Below are 23,466 nucleotides of genomic sequence, written 5' to 3'. Positions count from 1 at the left end.
TTGCTCCAGCCAAATTTGAGAGTTAAGACGTTGTATGCTCATCAAAAATGTTTGTGAGGTTACAATAAAGAGTGAAATGTTCATTTGTCTTTAACACAGTGTTGGTTTGAGGAACTGTACTTAGTCATCCGTCATTGTTTTCATAATGTCTCTCCTTTTGTGCTCAGCAAGTTGCCTCAGTACCAGACGTGATGGAAACAAAACACAATACTTTCCAAAATATACATGATTTATGATGAGTAACTTTTCTTTATAACTATACCAAACTATGATGGTTCACTAAAAATCACTTGCACTAAACCAATAAAACAGAGTGTGGCTCGAGTTTCACATGGGTTTCTAAAAAGCACCAATGACAATGAGAAATATTTTACAGAATTGATGCCAAAATTGTGTTAAAGTGTAACGGTAAGTGCACGTGGACCCAGCATACTGCTATTCAGATGCAATGAGACTTTTGACTCAAGTAGGATCTACATGTTAAGATAAAATCCATAATTCTTTGTTGTGTTACGTTTGATCAGAAACAATTAACATTTTTAGTAATTAATTTTCTGAACAGTTAAAATTTGAGATCTAACACTATTAAAACCAACATCAGCACTTGGGCAACTGACTATGTTGTATTCTGGCTTTATAAAATAATTATTGGCCAAAAATAAAAAATATACAGAATTTAAGGGAAATAATATAGTAATTTCTTAAACTGAAGTGTAAGTCGACACGGGTGTGAAAACAAAAAGACTAGACTGCTGCTGGTTTTTCATGAAACAAATCAAAATGTGTTATCACTTCAGTTGAATAACATGGTTGAAGATCTATTTTTGCATTTGGTTGGCCTTGTCAGTAATTTTGCAAGACCAGCTCAAGTAGTCACCAAAACCAACAGACCAATGTGAAACCCAAAAAATGCTGAGATTAGTGTTTACCAAAGAGATGACAAACCTTAAGACTATGTTTACGTAAGATTAATTATAATCAATGTCTTGAAAATTCTAAATCAAAGATCTGAACACATACATATGCGTGATATGAGTGTATGAATATACTGTTACATACACTTCCTCAGAGCACCAGGTTTCGATGACATTAACGAACCTTCAAAACAATGTTAAAATGTTACTCTGATACGTGCTGTTCCGCCTGAACGTTATCAGCCGTGATTGTCAGGTAACTAGTTGATTTGCATATTCAAAATATAACGTACTCAACTATATATTGACAGTTTTACGTCTTTCTCATGAAATAACCAATTGTAAAATAAAATGAATGTTTTCTATAGTTTTTTCTTTGAATTCTATTTCACATAAAGTTTTTTTAAAAATAAATTTCTTATCTAAAAATAATAATATTCACGATTTCAGGCCCGAGAGTTTTGTGTTTGATTATTTAATCCATTGAAGAGTATACAAATGCATACGATTTTAATATTGGTGATGCGTGTTATTTACGACAGATGACACTTCACAACCCTGTTCAACTTAATATGTTTGTTTATGTGTAAAGCTACATAATAGTCTGTCTGTGCTCTGTCTACTCCAGGAAATATAATCCCGATTTCTAGTGTTGTGAGTTCGTACATTTGCCGTTAACTCACGAGGGTATAACTTTAAAAGTTGTGAAATGTAAGCTCACTTAGAAATATGTCATTAAAACACACAAGATCACCTTGGCCGACAAAACATTTAACGAACGAGTAGGAAACAGTTTCGAACAATATTACTTTTTTAAAACCAATGATAAGGACTGTTAGATAATTGACTAAGCTAGGTCGATAACAAGGATTGTTTTATAATGGAAATTAATATCCATTAGGAGAAAACATCAGCTTGAATGCATTGCTTTCGAAGATCGTGTAGGAAAGAAACGTAACGAAAAACGACACAAAACATTTACATTTAAATAATACGTGAATACGCCAAAAAATCAACAGAGACAATATATCATGTTGCCAGAGAAAAAAAATATATATTTATTTATCACTTGAAAATACAGTAGTAGCTTTGAGATTTGTATTCCAGGGATGGCACTCGTACATAATCGATGTAAAACTGTGGAAGAGTTCTAATAAATGTGGAATGCACTATGTACATATCAATTCTAAGCTTTGAACAACATCAGCTAATTAATATGGTATTGTATTTCTTTTAAGCTTTGTATTGATTAAAGGGTCTTCCAACAGATTTCTTTTTAAAGTTTGTTAGAGGTTTTATAAAGAAGGCAAAAGTTTTAATTCAAGGGCTTATCAGTGCAATACGTAGTACGTTCTTTAAAATAATAATTCTCACATTCCAGTAGTGTGGAGAAAACAATGACTTGAATTTTGATTAATGACTCTACAGCCGAGTGTTAACTACAAATAACCACGTGCACAAAGATGAAGAACTCAACGCCACAATAACCGATATAATTTGTATCTATACAGGCCTTAACAACACAGAAACATTTATTTAATACATTTTTAAGATGTTTAGCGAACAAAGTAAACACCTTCAACGAGTATTAAGTAGTGTATAATAATAATAATAAATACAATATTACTGCTACATTCTATCGACTTAAATTCGAGCAAGTTAACAAAGCTGTAGTTTAATTTATCTGAATTAACGAAACAATTTTGCGAATTAGCAGTTACTTTCGTTATTAGTTTATAAAATTTTGGATCTCAAAGGAAGCTATCGAAAAGAATAGATAAATAACAATAATAAAAATAAAGCCACACACACACGCATATATATATATAAACACTAAATTGAATGCCTATTAAAAATTCCAGACACCCTGAGTTATTCTACACATGTAAGACATTTCTTTCTTGTCATCTACAAGAAATCTCTTATTTTTTTTCATTAACAAAGCTGCTAATCCTTTTTACATGCCTTCTTTTAATTGTGTACTGACTCCTTCAATCTTCCTACGTTTATGAGTTTTATGACTAAAAGTAGATTTGTGGATAAATGTTATTGTTATCGTTCATAAAGAACTATTGATTCAATCCACCCATGCAGAGTCCCTAATATCTTCCTATAACCAAGCGCATAGTAATGACTTTCAACCACAAACCACGATTATTTGCATTTACACACAATATTTGGTGTTTCTCAGTACACACGAACCTCTGTGACTTCCTAGGTACAGAGTGCCCTTATTTCTTAACATAACAAAATCATGAACTTCTCTATTTCTGTTAAAAAGCCCTCGAATTTTTAATTCTTCACAACCTTTACTTGTGTGATAAATTGATGTCTCTTACATGATATAATATTATACAAATATAATCCGAAGAAAATATGTGAAAAGGATTTATGTATTTCATAATATTGCCCGGAATTGCTCTCGTTTATGTCCTATTTATACTTGTCAAAGTAGAAAATCAATTGTGAATTTAAAGGAACAAATAATAACAAATAAGACACTGTTTTCTCAACAATACTGGTTTGCTTCTAAAAGTGGATTGAGAATAAATAGTAAATCTAAATTATATTTTACAATAAAATCTAACACTGTTTCAAGTAATAATTTTAGTAGATAACCAATAAACTGGCACAGAAGAGGCAAAATATGTTTAGTCATCTGCAATCTCAGATGGCAACAATTGTTATAACTTAATTATATAACAATATTTCAATAATAAGGTTTAACATTAATACTTTCATTAAGCTATATTTTAAAATGGTTATCTTTTTCGACGTTATTAATTAATGTGAACACATAAAGATATGTTTAGTTAGCAGTCTTAATAATGAAGTTGACAACAATATGTATATTGTTATATATATTGCTATCAACCTCACGAGTTTCAAATTTCTTTTACCTTCAAAACGAAGGTGGCTCTACCTAACAGCCATATAATTTTCAACCAGACCAGAGCCGTTTTTCCGTATACACATATATACATATATATCATTTCCATTGAACTTTAAAAGAACTTGGGAAAGTTCTGGATTGGTATCTGGCACTTGACATCTATGCTTAATTATTATTTAAATGAAAGCGGGGAATGAGATCTCAGTTTGCTAAAGTTTAACCCTCCTTTCATAACGTACACACACATATCTATATGTTCATACCACACTTGAAAAATTATCATTTGGCTATGAGGAGAAAAAAAAATGACAACACATTAAAAATCAAGTTTCTATTCAGAGTGAATGCTATTAAATGAAAATAGAAATTTCATTATATTTTAAATATCTTTTGTCTTTACGTAGTAAATGATACTGTTGGAAGGTTAATAGCATAGAATCAGTTTATACGTTTTTTTTGTACAGTGCCTGTAATTTTGGAAGGATAACGGAATTAATAGCTATGATTAACATTAAATGTTTCATTGTAATTTCTCAAGGTTTAGCAGTATCTAAGTGGCATTCAGTCTTACTGAGAAAAATAAAACCAGAATCGGAAGTTCGCGTAACGACAGTAAGAGTGGATCTCAATGTCCAAACACAGGCCGTCGTCATGGTAACAGCTGCTTAACGTGAAGGCTGTTTTGTTGCTAAGAAACACACAATTATACATTCATATTACATTTTATATTTATATTTCACACAATGGCCAAGCAATAATACAGTTATTACCACAACTGTGACTGACATAGTAATTAGGGGCACGAATAAACCAGCTTTGTGATAGCTAGCCTTTTCAGTATATTTAGTATATGTATATATATACACACACACACACATATATACATATATTTGTATATAATTGATTGTAATCTGATTAAACTTTTTTAATTATCTTTTATCTTGTTCGAATTTACAACATTATTGATTGTAAATATGGATGTGTTTAAAGTTAAAGATAATAAATTCCTCCACAGACAACGTGCCACAATAACAAATATATTTGACAACAATGTATGGGTTTTCCTGAAACAAAAAAATATTGTTAATACTAACACGGTCGGTAGCACCCTTGGGCAAAACTAATAAAATGTTTGCGCTTAAACATTAATGTATCTAGCGTCCAGTTACTAAGAGGTTAACTAACAGCCACTAAGCGAGCGATAAATAGTCGGCATAATCAGAAGAAAAGACCCCTAATAATTTTCAACAACTGATCACATATAGGCATTCTTTATGAATCAGATTTTACGAAACAAACAGCACATTTATGAATGACTCCCTTTATGTATATATATATATTTATTTATTTACAAAGCGCGTAACCAAATCGAGTGGTAAGCTTTTGTTATTAGCATTAGTATATGTTATCTTTCTTGAATATTCAGTTTAAGAAACAGACAAATAAGGTTCTTATACAGAAACAAATATAACAAGAAGCGCAATTAGACACGGTTGTAAAGCGTTTTAAAAAATCTTTGGATGATTGTGTTTTTTTTTGTTTTTTGTTTCGAAAATTTCCAATTGGTGGAAAGTTCATCTTGAAAGAAACAACATATAGTTTATGGTAAGCCTAAAATAAACAAACGTTTTAAACAAAATGGAAGAAGAATTTGACAAGAACAAAAATTATAAGTTAGTAGCCGTAATACATTACAGAAGAATCTTTTATAACAGTTAATTATTTTAAGATTTTCAGTAACTTGAAAAAAAATAGCGACGACAATTTTTAAAATTTTAGTTATTAAACATAAAACTGTAGCTAAAACTAAAAAGGAAGGGCTCGGATATAAGCAGTGTTGTGGAAACACCCTCACGAATGGACTTTGGCCTTAGTTTCCAGATTAAAGTTGTTCTTCAAAAGCGCCCTCTTGCCCATCTTAACAAAGCGTCAGCCAACACGTCTAGATGAGCTTTCATCTGAAAAAAAAATGTTATCAAAGCATTATATTATATTTATCAGATATAAATAACTTAGTGAACTTCTACTACGAACTTGAATTTTGTAGTTTTTTTAAATCTAAAGCACATAAAAATTTATACTGTTCTCCAACTGAATAGGTTAGCTAAACGAATTACCAGTAAAGCGTCTCAAAACTAAGAAAAAAGGTTTAACATTTTATTAAGCCACAAATTAAAACCTCTAACAGTTTTGAAAGAATTTCTCTAGGTTATTATAAATTTTACATAACGGATAAATTAACAAATAATAAACCTCAGAGACTGTGTAAACGACTTTTTCTATTCCCCTTATTGACTATGTAGTTTGTATTATAGTTCTAATAGAAATAAAAGTAATTTCTATTTGGTTTCAAACAAAATAACTTTGCTTCTTAAATTAACAAAAAAATGAAAAGAAAATTAATAGGAACGTATGGTTTTGGTTTGATTGGAATTAAGCACAAAGCTACACAATGGGCTATCGGTGTTCTGCCCACCACGGGTATCGAAACCCGGATTTTAGCGTTGTGAGTCCACAGACGTGCCTCTGTGTCACTGGGGGACAGGAATGTATGAATAAACAAGAACTCATAAACAAACTGCTAATCCTCAGAAATGTATTGCTAATTTTTATATAATCCCCCAGGGGCACAGTCTACGGACTTATACCGATCGAAAAGTGTTTCGATACTCGGGCAGATCACAAATAGCCCATTTTGTAGTTTTGTGCTTAATAACAAACAATTTCTCCTTATAGCCACGTAAGGTAAGAATTATTTCAAATCTTTTGTGATGTCAGAAATGTTTGTTGTAATTTTCGGTTCCCAAACTGGATTATTTTAAAACCTTTCTCGAATATTAGATATATATGAAAACAGTTTGCTTGAGGCGTGTGCGTAGTTTGATGTGGGTTTCTATGTATGTTATTCTAATATTTGTTTAACTATTTTCGTCTAGATGGAAGTGAATAAAGCAAACTGCTCAAATTGAAATAAGCTGTTTAGATTCTCATCTACATGTTTAAAGTTGTTAGTGCAGCTTTGGATTCAGGAAATCATTCCAATCTATAATGTTATTTTACTACTTTATTATGTCTATTCAATCTCGACAAGTTCCATATTTAATCTCCTTAAATATCTGATGTTAATTTTTTTTTTACATACGTCATCTTTCTAAAAGCCTGGTGTTGTAAAGTACATTATATGCCTCAAGTTTCTAATCCCTAACGCTTTTAAATAAATTTCCTTTTTGTATTTCTTAACCTCTAATGTTCATGAGTAAACATAGTCTGAGATTTGTGAAAAAGTATAAAAATATCAGTTGTATTTTCGTATTGTTCGGGAAATCGTCTTAAATTGGTATGTGTTGCTAAAGCAAACCCACTTTGGCCTATCTTCTGTGTCCGTAGAGGGAATCGAACCCCTGATTTTAGTGCTATGAATCCGAACCCTTGTCGCTGTCTCATCGGGGAACCTAAATTGTTTTATCCAACCGAAATACCCACTTTCCTCTGTGACACACTGATATGCCTGCGGACTTACCACGTTAGAAATCGGATTTCGATACCCTTGGTGGGCAGAGCACAAATAGCACATTATGTAGCTTTGTGCTTAATTTCAAAGAAAGAAACTAAAATAAACATATACACCCAAATCGTGTTAGCAGTTTTTAATCATATAAGTTTTGTTGTCTCTTCTTGAACATTTAACCTCTTAATTCTAATTTTTTGTATTTAGTTCTAATTAATAATAAGTAATTTATTTGAATAAATACTTGGATGTCATACCGAGTTTTTGTTTGTTGATTTTCGCGCGAATGTATATGAGGATTTTCTGCGTTAGCCGAAGTGACAGACTAGAAGAAGGCAGATAGTCAACACTACACACTGCCTTTACTTGGGCTACTCTTGTCAGACCAAACAGTGGAACGAGACTGTCACTTTTATAATGCAACTACGGCTTCAAAGTGCGGGACGCGATTATCATTTAATTTTGGCAGGAATGGAACAAGAACCACAAAAGTTCGGATATATTATCAACATGCTAATTACAGGTACTGTGCTCGGTTCCACAAAAAATGAAACTAGAATATAAGTTTGGTAGTTGTAAATGATTAGTAAAGGTATGCAAAGGCTTATCCAGAAATAATAACTTGTAGAATTAAGAAATTAACGTTAATTTGTGTTTGAAAAAACAACAACATAGAATTATTGAATAATACAGTATAGTTCATCCTTCAAAAACACAGTTTTGTATCATATGACATTAATGTTCGATTCGTTATTCAAAATTACAAATTTAATAAATATCTTCCATTCACAATCCATAACAATCATGGTCAGGTGGTTAAAGCACTCGACTCGTAATCCGAGGGACGCGGGTTCGAATCCCGTCACGCTAAACATGGTCGCTCTTTCAGCCGTGGGGGCGTTATAATATGACAAGAGTAGCCCAAGACTTGACGGTGGGTGGTGATGGCTAGCTGCCTTCTTTCTAGTCTTACCCTGCTAAATTAAGCACGGCTAGCGCAGATAACCCTCGAGTAGCTCTGCGTGAAGTTCAAAACAAAATCACCAACTTGTATCATTATATTATTTAACATAGCTTGGTTAACACTTAAAAACACCAACTCGTATTATTTAATATCAAGGTCTGGTTCACATTTCACAAATATTAATTTTGTCATTAAGTAGCAAATACTAATTTAAACCTGAAAAACAGTAATTCAAAGAACTAAATAGGTAACCACACCTAAAAAAAAAACTAAGTCACAGTACTAAACAGATAATCATACCTGAAAAATACTAATTCCCAGTGCTAGATAGCCATGCCTGAAAAACACTATTTCTCAGTGCTAACTAAGTAGCCATTCCTGAAAAACACTAATTCACGGTACTAAATAGATAACTGAACTGAAAAACACTAATTCTCAGTGCTAACTAAGTAGCCATTCCTGAAAAACACTAATTCACAGTAATAAATAGATAACTGAACTGAAAAACACTAATTCTCAGTGCTAACTAAGTAGCCATTCCTGAAAAACACTAATTCACAGTACTAAATAGATAACTGAACTGAAAAAGACTAATTCTCAGTGCTAACTAAGTAGCCATTCCTGAAAACACTAATTCACAGTACTAAATAGATAACTGAACTGAAAAACACTAATTCTCAGTGTTAACTAAGTAGCCATTCCTGAAAACACTAATTCACAGTACTAAATAGATAACTGAACTGAAAAACACTAATTCTCAGTGCTAACTAAGTAGCCATTCCTGAAAAACACTACTTCACAGTACTAAATAGATAACTGAACTTAAAAACACTAATTCTCAGTGCTAACTAAGTAGCCATTCCTGAAAAACACTAATTCACAGTACTAAATAGATAACTGAACTGAAAAGCACTAATTCTCAGTGCTAACTAAGTAGCCATTCCTGAAAACACTAATTCACAGTACTAAATAGATAACTGAACTGAAAAACACTAATTCTCAGTGTTAACTAAGTAGCCATTCCTGAAAAACACTAATTCACAGTACTAAATAGATAACTGAACTGAAAAACATTAATTCCCACCATTAAAATAACAAAATCAAAACTACACTTTAAAAACGTACTAATTCATACCAATGAACAACAAAAACCTCAATAACACTAATTTAGTTATTATTAGAGCAAAATTTGGCTCACAGCTCAAAAATCATGTGAAACTATTTTTTTTTGCTCACAAGTAGAAAAACTAAGTTACTAGTTCGTAAAAGTTTAAAGTCGAAATCTTTGCTTTGTTTATGATGTAATATATGTGAAAATATGATTAGATTTGTTTACCTTCCATGATGTATCAACAAAAATACTAAAGATGGTCCTGAGATCTCGTGTCTTGAAAGAAAAGACTGAATATTATTCAAAGAAAAGGATAGTGACAGAGATGTAAGACCGCAGAAATAGAATTATTCATGAATCTTCTTAAAATCTCTTGTGAACTCACTAGCCTTTCCTTGTACTTAACATTGCATCTTCTATAAAGGTTATTCAAATGAATAAAATATACGTTTCTTCTCTTGTGACAAAGGAAGAAAAAACAAATATAAACTGCATAGTGAAGATAGACGAAACTTTAAATAAATCATTAAAAAATTTCATTTCTATTCGAATGGGATGGTAAAACATAAGTTCTCAGTGACTGAATTCAGGTTTAATCTAAATAATTCTGCAAACATGTAGGCAGTTCGACAATATTGCGATATTTTATAGGCTTTGTGTCCACACAAGTACAATGAGTGAATATACTAGTCCATGTTTTATAGTTTCCTCTGTTAAGCATACTGCAGCCATATTTAACACTTATAAATAAAAACTGAATTATTTCAAAAGCTACACGAGGATAGCCCTAGCTGTCCTTGATTTAGCAGTGCAAGACTAAATGGGAGACAGCTAGTCATTATCGTCCACCGCCAACTCCTTTACCAAAGAATAATGGCATTGACTGTACGCTATAACGATCTCACGGCTCAAAGGGAGAGCATAATTGGTGTAATGGGGATTCGAACTTGCGACCCTCAGATTGCGAGCTCAGTGATATAACCCCCTGGCTATGTCGTCGGGCTCCTCACAATGTTTCTTCAATTGAAGCGCTCAAGATAGATGGGAAAACTGTTTTAAACCAAACATAAATTTTCAAGGCTATCACCAAACGATTTCCTTGTTGTTTTAATAGTACTGAAAATTTAATAAGAGAGAGGCAATTTGAAAATAAATGTAGCTAATATCCGTGAACTAAAAGTTACATTTTCTAATATTCGAACACATTAATAAAAGACGAAAGCGTACAGTTACATACTAATGATATAGGATATCACTCGAGAAATATGCAATATTAAAAATAACTACAGAAACTATGAGAATATCGCACCTTTGTTGTGTGAAAATTAAATGCAGCAGATTGGTTGTCATTTTACTAATTAAAAACTTCCATAGCAATGAATGTGTGTGTTTTTCTTATAGCAAAGCCACAAATGGCTATCTGCTCAGCCCACCGAGGGGAATCGAACCCCTTATTTTAGCGTTGTAAATCCGGAGACATACCGCTGCACTAGCGGGGACCCATAGCAATGAAGAACCTACAAAAGTACAGGCTATCAACGTATTCGAAGTAAGAAAGTCAATAAGCTAGCGAAACTAAAATACTGCATTACAAGAGTGTTGAAATCGAAGTTCTGAATGGTCAAGAATATTCCAAGGAAACAAATGCGGCAGGACTTCATGTTTTTGTAAAAACTTTATGCAAGACATTGAAGTGGGGTACGTGACACTGACATTGTTAATAACAGAAGTGATGGAGGCAGAAAAATCACAACTCTGTAAAAGTAGTTTTAAGTGTCTGTTTTCTTGTGTGTGGTTTACTTATAACAAAGCCACACCAGGAAATCGAACCTCTGATTTTAGCGTTGTAAATCCATACACTTACCGCTGTACTAGCGGGAGGCGTAGTTTTAAGTATCTCTTCGCAAGATAGACGACGGGTGAATACATACCTTGTTACCTATTGTGCTATAAATACAAATTTCAATATTATCTGGAAAACAGAAGTAGTCTTAATGGATATGTAGATAGCTCTCCGAAAATATCTGGTCAGAGGATATAAGCAAATTAAAAGTTCAAAATAACTTTAGACAACAAACAGTGAAATGAACAAAGCTCTTTACAGATGAATTCAAGTTCGATGAGAACATATCATAGTCAAAGTATAATATCTACAGTTAAATATATTGGAGCATCAATACGTGTTTAGAATTGCATCCCAGACAACATTGACAGTGATCTAAATAAGACTGATGGCACACATTTCTAATCCATCATGCCCTTTTGTCAGGAAAAGGACTCAACGGGCGAAGAGTCATCTTTTAATATTAAAATGTCATAAGAAGGCCAAACAAGTTGGCTAAGGTGTAGCTAGTAATACAGGATACTTGAAAAACAAAACAAAATAGCCTTACGTTAATAAACTTTATGTAAACATGAAAATAGGACAAGATTATTTGTATAAACCGAGGCTCATATAGAAACAAATTACTTGTGTACTCACAACTTATTCGCTTGAACTATATATTTTCTGAGAAGCGGATAATGGTAGCTTCTTTGTAATTAAGCACAAGGCTACACAAAAGGCTATTTGTGCTCTTTCTACCATAGGTATCGAAATCCGCATTTTCTTGTTATAAATCCGTGGACACATCGCTGTGCCACTTGACATTAATATATTTATCCATCATTACTTGCTTTCTATTACTAGTTTTTTGTACAACCTAGATAAAACTTATGTTTATTACAACAGTATTTTTGTTTTAAAGTAATTTTATTTTATTGTATTAATATTCTAACGTTGTGTGGTTCAATTTCTCTCGAAAACTTAATTATTACTACTACAGTAACGAATCCAGTAAGTTTGTCAACATCTTACGAAAACTTTGTCACAGATTTTACAAAAACCTTTCAACGATGCCTTCTATATTGCTCTAAACCTTTTCTGGTCAAGACAAAACAATGTAGCTGCATCACCTTTATTAAGACTGGTCTAAAACAGAAATCTCACATCTTTTGGATTTCCTCTTAAATTGCATCAAAACCTTCAAATCAACTATGCTTTACATGTATCCATACAATCTAAACTCAATAAGTGTTCTAGAAGCCTGATGAAAAGTTGCGACATGAAATCTCAAAGTATAATGATCAACTGCAAATCCTGTATGACTCTTGTAATCAAACATTATGAAAAGCAATCACGTGAGAAAGAAAAGTTAATTAAAAGTTTATTAAAACTACCGTCACTCAATAATGGAAATAAATAAGAAATTTGTTGAGCCAGAATTTCTAACATATAACTCAGTGTACCGTCAGTTTCTTGACCAACAATGCCAACGTATTTATCGACATACCATCAGATTCACCACTGATGCCGAACATCATATAAAATGCACTGAAGTTTGTGCAATCGCAATTCGCTGGCTCACAATATTAGCAAACTAAAAGAGCTGTCATGGGAACAAAAACAGGGCCTACCTATAGAAACCTTTTTGTTGCTATTTGAAAGAACAGAATCTTGCATTCTTTAATGGAGCCGAAACCCTAACGTACCTAATATTCATTGATGTTATCTTAGGAATTTCTTCAAAGGTCTATATTCTACATAATAATGCTACAATTTCTGCAGAACTTTAGCCCAGCTTTAGATTATACCTGTAACCTCCACAAAAAGTTGTGCCTTTTTTTCCTTGACATCAACAAAAACTTTTAACTCAAACGCCAATACTCTGACTATATGAATATTTGCAATAAAAATGTACCATTCAGCAAGACAGAAGTAAAAACTTTTAACTCAAACGCCAATACTCTGACTATATGAATATTTGCAATAAAAATGTACCATTCAGCAAGACAGAAGTAAAAATAAACTGAAATAAATTGATTTTTAAGTTAGGTACCAAACGACCACCTGGGATAAACAAATGTTTTTTTTTCTTTAAACGGTTTTGTGTTGTTAATGTGAAACGTTTTGATATGGTTATAAAAGTACATATACATCTATATGCTGTTGTTTTTATTACTTTTAATTTATTTCTTTTTCATATTTATCTACTTTATATTTACTTTTTTATTATATTAAGAACATGAAAAACCGGAGCTTTGAACCAGTAATACATTTTTTTGTAGTATATGCTTGGAATTTTCAACCTGAATCTTACCTTGTGTGAAAGGTGAGCTAAGTGGTCAGGTAAGAAAACTGTTACTCGGATATATCTGTTCCTAATGTTAACCTACATTCCGGGAAGGCTTCTCATGTTAAAAAATATGGACACAACACAATATTTTATTGCATAGTTTTTCACTTAACAGAAACTATTAAAAACAAACTACTGTTCAGTGGGAGGATACACGTACAGTGAGCAACACAATGAAGTTCCACTGTTCTTTAAACTGGGTAACAAGATGGACTGTCACTTTCTATAACATGTTCATTGTCAGGGCTGTCAGAACAAAATTGTAGGTACCTTTCAATACATACATTCGATGTAAAAGTGGGACGATTGTGTTACCTACTCACAAACATATTTTTTTTGGAATTTACACACATTTTTATGTAGTCATTAAAATTTCCCTTTTAGCAACTCTTCTTAAAAAAATCATCGCTATACTTCTGGAAATTTAACCTTCTTGAAAAAAGCCCTTTTAATAGAAATCATTGGCAACCTTTTAAGCTTTTCAAAGCATCTGACCTTTCCGCAGAAGCAACAGTAACTGGTGTTTTAAGTAGCACTCTGAGAGAAGTAGACACATTGGATATTTGACTACTGTTATTAAATCATTTTGTAAATAAAGAGCAGTGTTTCAGTACTGCCACGTGTCCATAGGCTTCGAAATTCAATCATTCAATTAGTTCCGTCAACATTTGAACTAACTTAGTTGGCACTTGTTAACGCTACATCTATATGCATGCACGATTTCTCTAATTCATTGTCTTCTACATTTTTAAATGCTTTAACGTCACGTAGGAATTTAAAAAATCGACATAAATTCATGGAGGTAATGAAATCTATCTCAATATTATATATTAAAGCACTGTCTGTTACAACGTAAAAAAAAAATCGGTTTTGAATCTTTGCTGTCCAGAAATGGTTGGCTTATCCTCAGTTTCGTGTATAGCAAGGCGATTTCTTCGTCTAACACGCAACTCATAAAAATTCTTATGCCAGTTTTTTAGCACTTTTCATGCGTCTTCAAAACTAGTTTCTCCGCAGCCAATTTTATAAAGTTAATAATATTATTATTGGTTAGTTTTACTTTTTTTTCTCTACACGTAATTAGAATATTTGCCTAAATAATGTTCTCTCTATATAGAAGAAAGATTTAAGCTCTGCATTCGAATGTCGACTAGATTTGTTTTTACAAGAAATATGTAAGACGCTAGTTCATCTGCTAATCATTTACGTTAGGAATATACTGCATTATTAGTTGTAATTACCTTAAACTTTCCTTAATGCATTTGTATTAGATCGTTTTAGACTTCAGAACTCAAATAATGACAAATTGCTTCATTGTTTATGAGCCTACGAACATGTTCATTCGTTACAGATTCAAACATTTCCGTCGATTCCACTTCTGCTGATGTAGCATCAATTGAAAATTACAAATTGCACCTTTTTACGGTTTTTAGGGTTCCTCTAATTGCTTTCTAATTACACCAGTCTTACATTTTCCTGTCCCTTTACTCATTTTGTAAATAAATGTTTATTTAAATAATTAATAATTCATCTTTTATATTAGCTAATTTATTACGTGATTACTCATTAAATTACATTTTGGTTTTTCACTTGCATAATTCTCTTTCTTTTTTTTACTTATTTCCCTATTTTATTAACTTTTAGAATCACTTGTCATTTGATTCGTGAATGTATTATTTATAAATGTTCCCATACCATAGAACGCTTGTACACATTTTTGTAAGTGGCTTCAATAAAAGTTGAAAGCACTTTATGCGAGCTGTGTCTGTTAGGCACATACGCAAGACACGTTAAATAAAACAAAATAATTATGGCATATCTTATACATGCAACATGCAAGTTTTAAAATTAATAATTCGTAATGAAAATGATCTTTGGAAAACAAAATAAGTTATCAATCTTTTGCTGTGCTTGTAACGAATTTACTGTGATATATTGATTTTAATAATGATGTTTGTTTCAATTAAATATATGTTTAGAAATGTGTGTAACTTATACTGTTAAATGTGTATGGCGAAATTCCCGCTTATTCAGAAAGTTATAAAAAATTTTAAAGTGTAATAATCAACAATGTACTATGTGTGTAAGTAAATACCATTGATTGCCAGTATTGTTGCCAGCTGAAGTTTCGAGAATTTCACCTGATGATTACAAAAGGTAGTTTGTATTGTTGGTTTGCTACAGTTGGTATAATATAAATCTCGGAAGCTATAACTGTGATTAATGTTTATTAATCGGGAAACTACAGATATTTGACTGAGAACGTTTATAGATTTCAAACATTGCGAACCGTTTAACTTCAGTAGATTACATATAAATATCCAGGCAATTTTACAAATACATAAATTAATAAATATACTAATATATGACTATATGTATATGTGTGGAACACGTATTTTGTTTCCCTCTTTATTATAAAACAACACTTTATATTAAAATGCCTGAAATATATAGAAAATCATACTAGATACTGCAAAGTGATTGAAATTGTAACAGAATCATACTTCATATGGTAGAGTGTATCCTACAGTTATTGTAAAGTTACAGTACGTATTATGTAAAACACATAAAAGTCATGCTATATATTTCTAGAATTAAATATAACTACTTATAAAACCATTACTTTATTGCACATGTGAAAGTAAGTTTTGTGTTAAATTGTATATTGCACTGTAAAACACCTACAGAAGGTGCTCACATCACAAATCTAAGTTAATTGCTAGAAAATAGTTGCTCTTTTATTTTGAGGTAATTAGATAAGCAAAATGGAACAACAACATGAGTATATAAGGTAAGAAAAAATACAGATAAATTCTCAAACAGCATGTAGGGCCACATAAAATATAATTATAAGAAACCTTTCCACATTTAGTAAGAACATAATTTCTAAATTTTATGGGCCCGACATGGCCAGGTGAGTTAAGGCGTACGAGTCGTAATCCGAGGGTCACGGGTTCGCGCCCGCGTCGCGCCAAACATGCTCGCCCTCCCAGCCGTGGGGGCGTTATAATGTGTCGGTCAATCCCACTATTCGTTGGTAAAAGAGTAGCCCAAGAGTTGGCGGTGGGTGGTGATGACTAGCTGCCTTCCCTCTAGTCTTACACTGCTAAATTAGGGACGACTAGCACAGATAGCCCTCGAGTAGCTGTGTGCGAATTTCCAAATTCTACTACTTCTACTAAATTTTATTAATGTTTTACTTATAATTAGTAGACGTGTAACATGTGACATTGTTTTTGATGTGTGTCATTTAATCCTTGAAGTAGACTTAAGAAAATTGAAATAACTTATTTTTTCTGAAAAACCTCCAAAATTAAACTAAATTTAAACCTGTCGCGAGTCTACATAATTCCGCAAAATTCATAATACGACCTGTCACACCACCTGTCGCAAAACAAGACAAGCTGATCAGCAGAGCCTCCCAGCAAGTGGATAAAACAGTAATACAACTTGAAAAGTACAATTAATTTTGTAAACAAGGTGAAGTACTTATCAGTGAAAAAGTAGATCTGTATTTATGTTAGAATACGTTCAAAAAGTACGGTATTTTTTGAAGAAAGAGGTGATTTGTTTGTTTTGGAATTTCGCACAAAGCTACTCGAGGGCTATCTGTGCTAGCCGTCCCTAATTTAGCAGTGTAAGACTAGAGGGAAGGAAGCTAGTCATCACCACCCACCGCCAACTCTTGGGCTACTCTTTTACCAACGAAAAATGGAATTGATCGTCACATTATAACGCCCCCACGGCTGGGAGGGCGAGCATGTTTGGCGCGACGCGGGCACGAACCCGCGACCCTCGGATTACCAGTCGCGCGCCTTACGCTCTTGGCCATGCCGGGTCTAAAGAAAGAGGTGAAAGGGAAGTGGCTTTCAGAAAATAACAAATATAAACAACACTAAGATACAGTAGATGATCAGATGAACTGTGGTTCCAACGAGAACAAAGAAACTTAAAAATAGACAAATGTTGGGTCTCAGTAAATTTCAAGTTTGTGACCTAGCGTATATAAATGATGATATTTCAAAACAGATTACAATTAGATCTGAATATTAATACAGATAACCAGATCAGAAGTGGTTTGTAGAAACATTGGAAATGTCTCTGATACAGCTAAAAAAGTGGAAAATTGTTTCTTTAAAAGAGATTATAATAATAAAAAAGTTGATAAAATATAATAAGCGACCTTCAACTATGTAGACACGTCTACGTCTTGGTTACAAAATTTAAACAAAAATGTGTTATAAGTTATCAATAATAAGCCATATAGACTTTTAATAAATAAAGTATAACGACAAATAAAATTAATATATAACCTTTAAACAAAAGTCAGTGGCGTCTCCTAAAAAAAAGGTTAAACCTAGACACAAAGTCAAAGACGTGTTTTTCGTAGAATATGGGTAATACTGCTAACCCGATCAGATATAAATAGTATGAACAGGATCCGCAAAAAAAAAAACCAGTCAATTCTCCTCAGGAAACCAAGTCAGATATACGTTCTGAAAACAGAATAAAACCTGTTACCAGCTTATAAAAAAATGCTAAAACCGGTAACCTGGTAAGAAACACTATTATAAAACAAAGTGAAGCTAGAAATGTATCTCTGAACGGCTGGTATGGGTATTGACACTTTTATTGATAAGGAGAGAACAACGTTTCGACCTTCCTTGGTCATCTTCAGGTTAAGAAAGTGAAGCTGGTAACTACGGGTCAGAGATATGTAGTTATAATACAATAAAACCAATAATGTGGTCATTAATACCTTCATTTCGAGAGAGGGAATAAATATAAGTTCAAGAAGCTTAGTAAAATGCATAACGAGGACAAAGATAACCTCAAGAAACAGAGCAAAGCCATAGCTAGATACAAAAATCCCATCACTAGTACGGTAAAACGGATAATCTTGACTAAAATTCTTCCTAAAAAAGGGGTAAACCCAGTAGTTAGATAATAAAAGATACGATCTAAAACAAATTATGTAACTAAAATGGATAAAGGATATAACCAGCTTATCTTTAAGATAAAGAATAAACTGATAATCTAGCCACAAGCTAGGCTTGGAAATGTTATTCTCATATTTGACACTTTTGATCAATTACTTGTATGAGATAAAACATAGAACTGCAATGCTATGTTTACAAACCTCTGAGCTTAAATATCTAACAAATAACTTAACAGGAATGTGAAGAAAGAGATATCTTGACTCGTAGAGGTATTTACTATCAATATTAAGCCTATTGAATTTTAATATTTCACAGTTTTTGGAATTCAAACAAGAACTTGGTAAAATATCCTTCCTTAAAGTAAAGTAAAGTCAGTAACCGAGTCAAATACAATCCAGAAAAGGAGCAATTCAACTTAAGAACAGGCTAGATCATGAAACGATGTGTCACATACATTTCCTAGAAAAATTAAAGCCGATAAATGGGTTAAAGATACCTCATGGAAATAGGATAAAAACATTTCCCAAGTCAAAGATACCTCTCAAAGACAAAGTAGAGTTCGTACCCATATCAGAAATATCTTTTAGAAACAGCGTAAAACCAGTAACCAGATCGAAGGTACTTCCTGGCAGAAGGGTAAAAAAACATAACAGAAACTAATAAGATCAAAGATCATATTTCGAAAGAGGATAAAACCTGTATTGTAGCCAGATATTACTCCATAAACCTAGAAAGGTACTAGCAATGAGATAAGCTGCTTTACTTCCTAGAAACATACTAAAACCAGAAACCAGGTCAAAGCTACCTTTACTAAACAGGGTAAACCTACAATAGCGTTGAGCATATCTTCCAAAAATATTATAATAGAAATATATATTATACTAGAAATAGACGAAACCAGTAAATGCCACCAGGAAACTGTGTAAAGCTGGTAAATGTGTTAGTGATATCTTCTAGAAGAGAAGCAGCCTAAAGAACAATTCAGATCATATCTTCTGAAAATAGCATAAAACCGGCAAACATTTCAGAGATACCTTCTAGCAACAGAAAACATAAAGCCAGTAGTTATCCGGATACTACTTTTTGAACAGCACAAAGCCAGTAATCAGTTTAGAGATATTTTGTACACGTGAGTCAACAGTATCAGCAACTCTACAGAATAAGAAATATATAGACTGGGATCAGAAAATAAGATGGTAGCAATTGCAAAACTACAGATAATTTCTAAGCGTTGCATTATAATGTTGCATACATTTATTTCTTTGGTTACACACTAATCGTGGTAAACACTAATACTGGAAGCATTCATCGGGATTTAGATTTACTGACAACCAGACTGTGTTATTCGACAAGGGGAAATTTATCCACTAAGCTCAACTAAACCTGTCCAGTTCTTGGTAGTTTTATAACTTCTAGGCTATTTTTTCATCGAAATAAAAGTTACTTGAAGAAAGACCATTTAGAAATGCTTGTAATCTTCTGTAACAAACGTTTCTGCCTTCCTGACACATATAAACAAAAAAGCCTGGTATTCTTCTTGTTCAGTTACAAAACATTGTAAGCCTTTATCAATTTACAGTATTTAAAAACGTTATAATCCTGAAACTTTCTATTCTGTTATGTTTTTTAAGAGTAGTAAATATAAATAAGTGTAAAAAAACTTCAAAAAATGAATCAACTTTGAAAAAGTGGAACTTTTTCTTTGTGTACGCAGGAAATACGTCACCCAACATAAATAAAAAGGTCTTAGAAAATAAATAGCATAAGAAAGCAATACAGGTGCGAAGTAAAAGGTACGAAATAATATGGTAGATATTTCAGAGCTTGAAAAATTCGGAGAAGAGAGAAGAAACGACTCGTTACCACAGTAACATTGGCTTTAGGAAAAAGTAAAAATATATTAAAATAACAGGTATTTCTAATGCATAAATTACTTTCAATCAGTTAATAAATAACTAGGATATGCACGTTTTCGCAAAAGAGAGGTCGCGTAAAAAACAAACAAACGTAACCATAGCAACATTAGCTATGTTATGCTACAGTTATTTTTAGAGAACAAATTTATTCGCAGACGTGACTGTCTTAGCACACTATGTAACATTTAACCTGTTTAGTTTTACAACTGAGAGCTCATGATATAATTTGCTACCGTAGTAGTTTGTGAATTATCAAGAAACGACAACATGATTCTTATGTGTACATTATATTAACACATCTATAAATATTTATCCACAATAGATAATCAGATAAATTGGCCTTTTCATGACTTCAATGTTGAACATATCCTGTGTGTTTTAATATAAAACTATCTTATTCTAAAATTGCAAAATATTCATATAATGTCTTTTATTGTTGTTGTTGTTTTCAAATGTGTGTTAAAAATCGGTTTCTTAGTCTTACATGCAAAAAAATATATTTTCCACCCTAAAAACACTGAAATTCTTAACATTTATTCTGTTTCGCTCCATCAGTCATATTGATTAGTTCAGTAACCATTGATTACAAATTTTTAAGCGAGTCGTCGCCGCAGTAAATGCTGACTGTTCTGTGAAATATAAACATTTGTTTATTTCTGATAATAGAGAAAACTTACACAATGTTAGCTTTTTATAATCTTGATCTGATATACAAAAGGCAAAACAATTAATCACGACATCCACTGTTTACTATTGAGATACTCTATGGAATGTTGAAATAGGATTTGATTTGGTTTGTTTTTTAATTTCGCGCAAAGGTACACGAGGGCTATCTGCGCTAGCCGTCCCTGATTTAGCAGTGTAAGACTAGAGAGAAGCAGCTAGTCATCACCAACCACCGCCAACCCTGGGGCTACTCTTTTACCAACAAATAGTGGGATTGACCGTGACATTATAACGCCCCAACGGCGGAAAGAATGAGCATGTTTGATGTGACAGGGATTAATGAAATATGACCGGTAAAGGAACGCAAAATAAGAGTCAGTGTATTTTATATTGTGTCCTGTTATAAGAAGTAAATCAGCCAAAAAATATCATCTCCGACGCGTGTGTGTGTTTTCTTTCGTTTTAAACTATAAAACGCCAGAATATTATATTACATTATATTATATTATATTGTATTATCTATAATCTATAACCTCCCTTCCAGTTACTTTTTTAATTAAGAACTAAAATCAATATTGAATATTTGAGTAAAAACAGTAAAACTATGTGAGAATAAAGTAAATGATGCGCGTTTATTTATTTACATCATGTGCCATCTTTTAGCCTTAAAATACGACGATGTTTGTCTTTGTTTTCCGACACCAAATTAAAAGAGTAAATAAGCACAACCGACTCGGCATGGCCAGATGGATAAGGCACTCAACTCGTAATCTGAGGGTCGCGATTTTGAATTCCAGCCGCACCGAACATGCTTGCCCTTTCAGCCGTTGGGGCAATATAATGTGATGGACAATCCCACTATTTGTTTGTAAAAGAATAGCTCAAGAGTTTCGGTGGGTGGTGGTAACTAGCTGCCTTCCCTTTAGCCTTACACTGCAAAATTAAGGACGGCTAGCGTAGATAGCCCTCGTGCAGCTTTGCGCTAAATTCAAAACAAAAAAACAAATCAATAAGCACAATCATCAGTTGAGTCTTATTACAGTTTAATTAAGTATAGTGCTAGGAACACTACATTACTGCTACAACCAATTGAATATTGTTATTATAGAACAAAAAATAGTAATTACCAAGCATCACATAATCTATATTTTTAGGGTTTCAATAAAATGCAATTTGTTAAAAGGAATCAGCACTATATAAGTTATACCTTCCCCGTCCGCCTCGCTAGATTCTTATCAATTGTTTTTTTTTAATCATCATTATAGTAAAGTAAACTACTTAGCTAAAGAGACAAAAAAATACAGATAAATAGACGAAAATGAAGGAAAACGAACAGTATAAATGCGAATAACTTAATTGAAAATAATCAAAACGCAGGAAAACCACAACTATCTAATAGAGGAAAGTATATGTTAAATTTAAAATAATTATTCATGGTACAAGAAGTGTAAAGAAATGAGCACTATTGAAAAAACCAAAACTAACAGTGAAAAAAAAATCCCGGTTGTAAATAAACTGAATATTGAAAATGATATTACGCAACGTGTGTAAAAAGGTATCATATGGACATGATGTAAGTATCAAAGAAACACAAAGTAAACTAAGATCCGTACTTATCGGTTGATAACAGATTTTGTTTCGATGAATGTTAAAAGTAAGGTTTAACATAATAGAATATCTTTTAACTATAATATGAGTTACACTGTGAGAAATGTTCGTAAGATATAAAAATCATAGAATTTAGATTCCATTCAACAGTTTGGTTCGTTCGACGATCACGATGTTACCGGTAGCAACCACAATAATTTCTACCAAACTTTGACCATTTGTGGCAATTCGGACTAGGCTTAACTCGATATGCTATGAACTGGAAAGAACAAAAGAGATAGAGGAAAAATACTGGAAATGGATCATAGATCTGGAAAAAGCATTAAAATGTTGTGGCCAGTTGGTCATTGCGGCTCTTAGTTAACCTTAACTGACAACCTGTGCTATTCCTCTCGCAGGTGTCAAAACTCGTTCTTAGGAGTATAAAGCCACTGATTGCGGGCCTAGTTTGAAAAGAGAATAGTTACAAATAGAGGATATTAGAAAATGTCGGCAGGATATCACTACTAGGATAAAGAGCCATACAAAATAAGTACACTGATGAACAAGTTGACTTTGATCTCATAAATGTTCCATGTCTCTCCTTCTAGCGTTTATACGACGAACCTGTGGTAGAACTTTTATTTCCAAAAATTTAACTTTTTTGTCCACGAAAACCAAAAAGTAACATTAACCACAGAAGACGACACAAAAATTGATTCAATTAAAAGTAGAAGAGATATCCTCCGTAATAATTAGAAATAATTTTAAAAATGCCAAACACAGGATGGA

The 23,466-nt window shown here is 32.5% G+C and overlaps 1 protein-coding gene across 1 annotated transcript in view; it reads right to left on the bottom strand.

Moving 5' to 3' along the window:
* Positions 1-1,956: 1,956 nt before the first annotated feature.
* LOC143229261 (uncharacterized) overlaps positions 1,957-23,466 on the bottom strand; it is a 94,020-nt gene continuing 72,510 nt past the window's right edge. Inside the window, exon 3 of the mRNA XM_076461372.1 lies at positions 1,957-5,765. Coding sequence (XP_076317487.1) covers positions 5,703-5,765 — 63 coding nt within the window. The 3' untranslated portion in view covers positions 1,957-5,702. The remainder of the gene's footprint in view (positions 5,766-23,466) is intronic.

This window comes from Tachypleus tridentatus, chromosome 10, assembly GCF_004210375.1.
Source record: "Tachypleus tridentatus isolate NWPU-2018 chromosome 10, ASM421037v1, whole genome shotgun sequence".
Classification (NCBI taxonomy): Eukaryota; Metazoa; Arthropoda; class Merostomata; order Xiphosura; family Limulidae; genus Tachypleus; species Tachypleus tridentatus.
The sequence above is the reverse complement of the archived record's forward strand: the minus strand, read 5'-3'. Positions and strand labels throughout refer to the sequence as shown.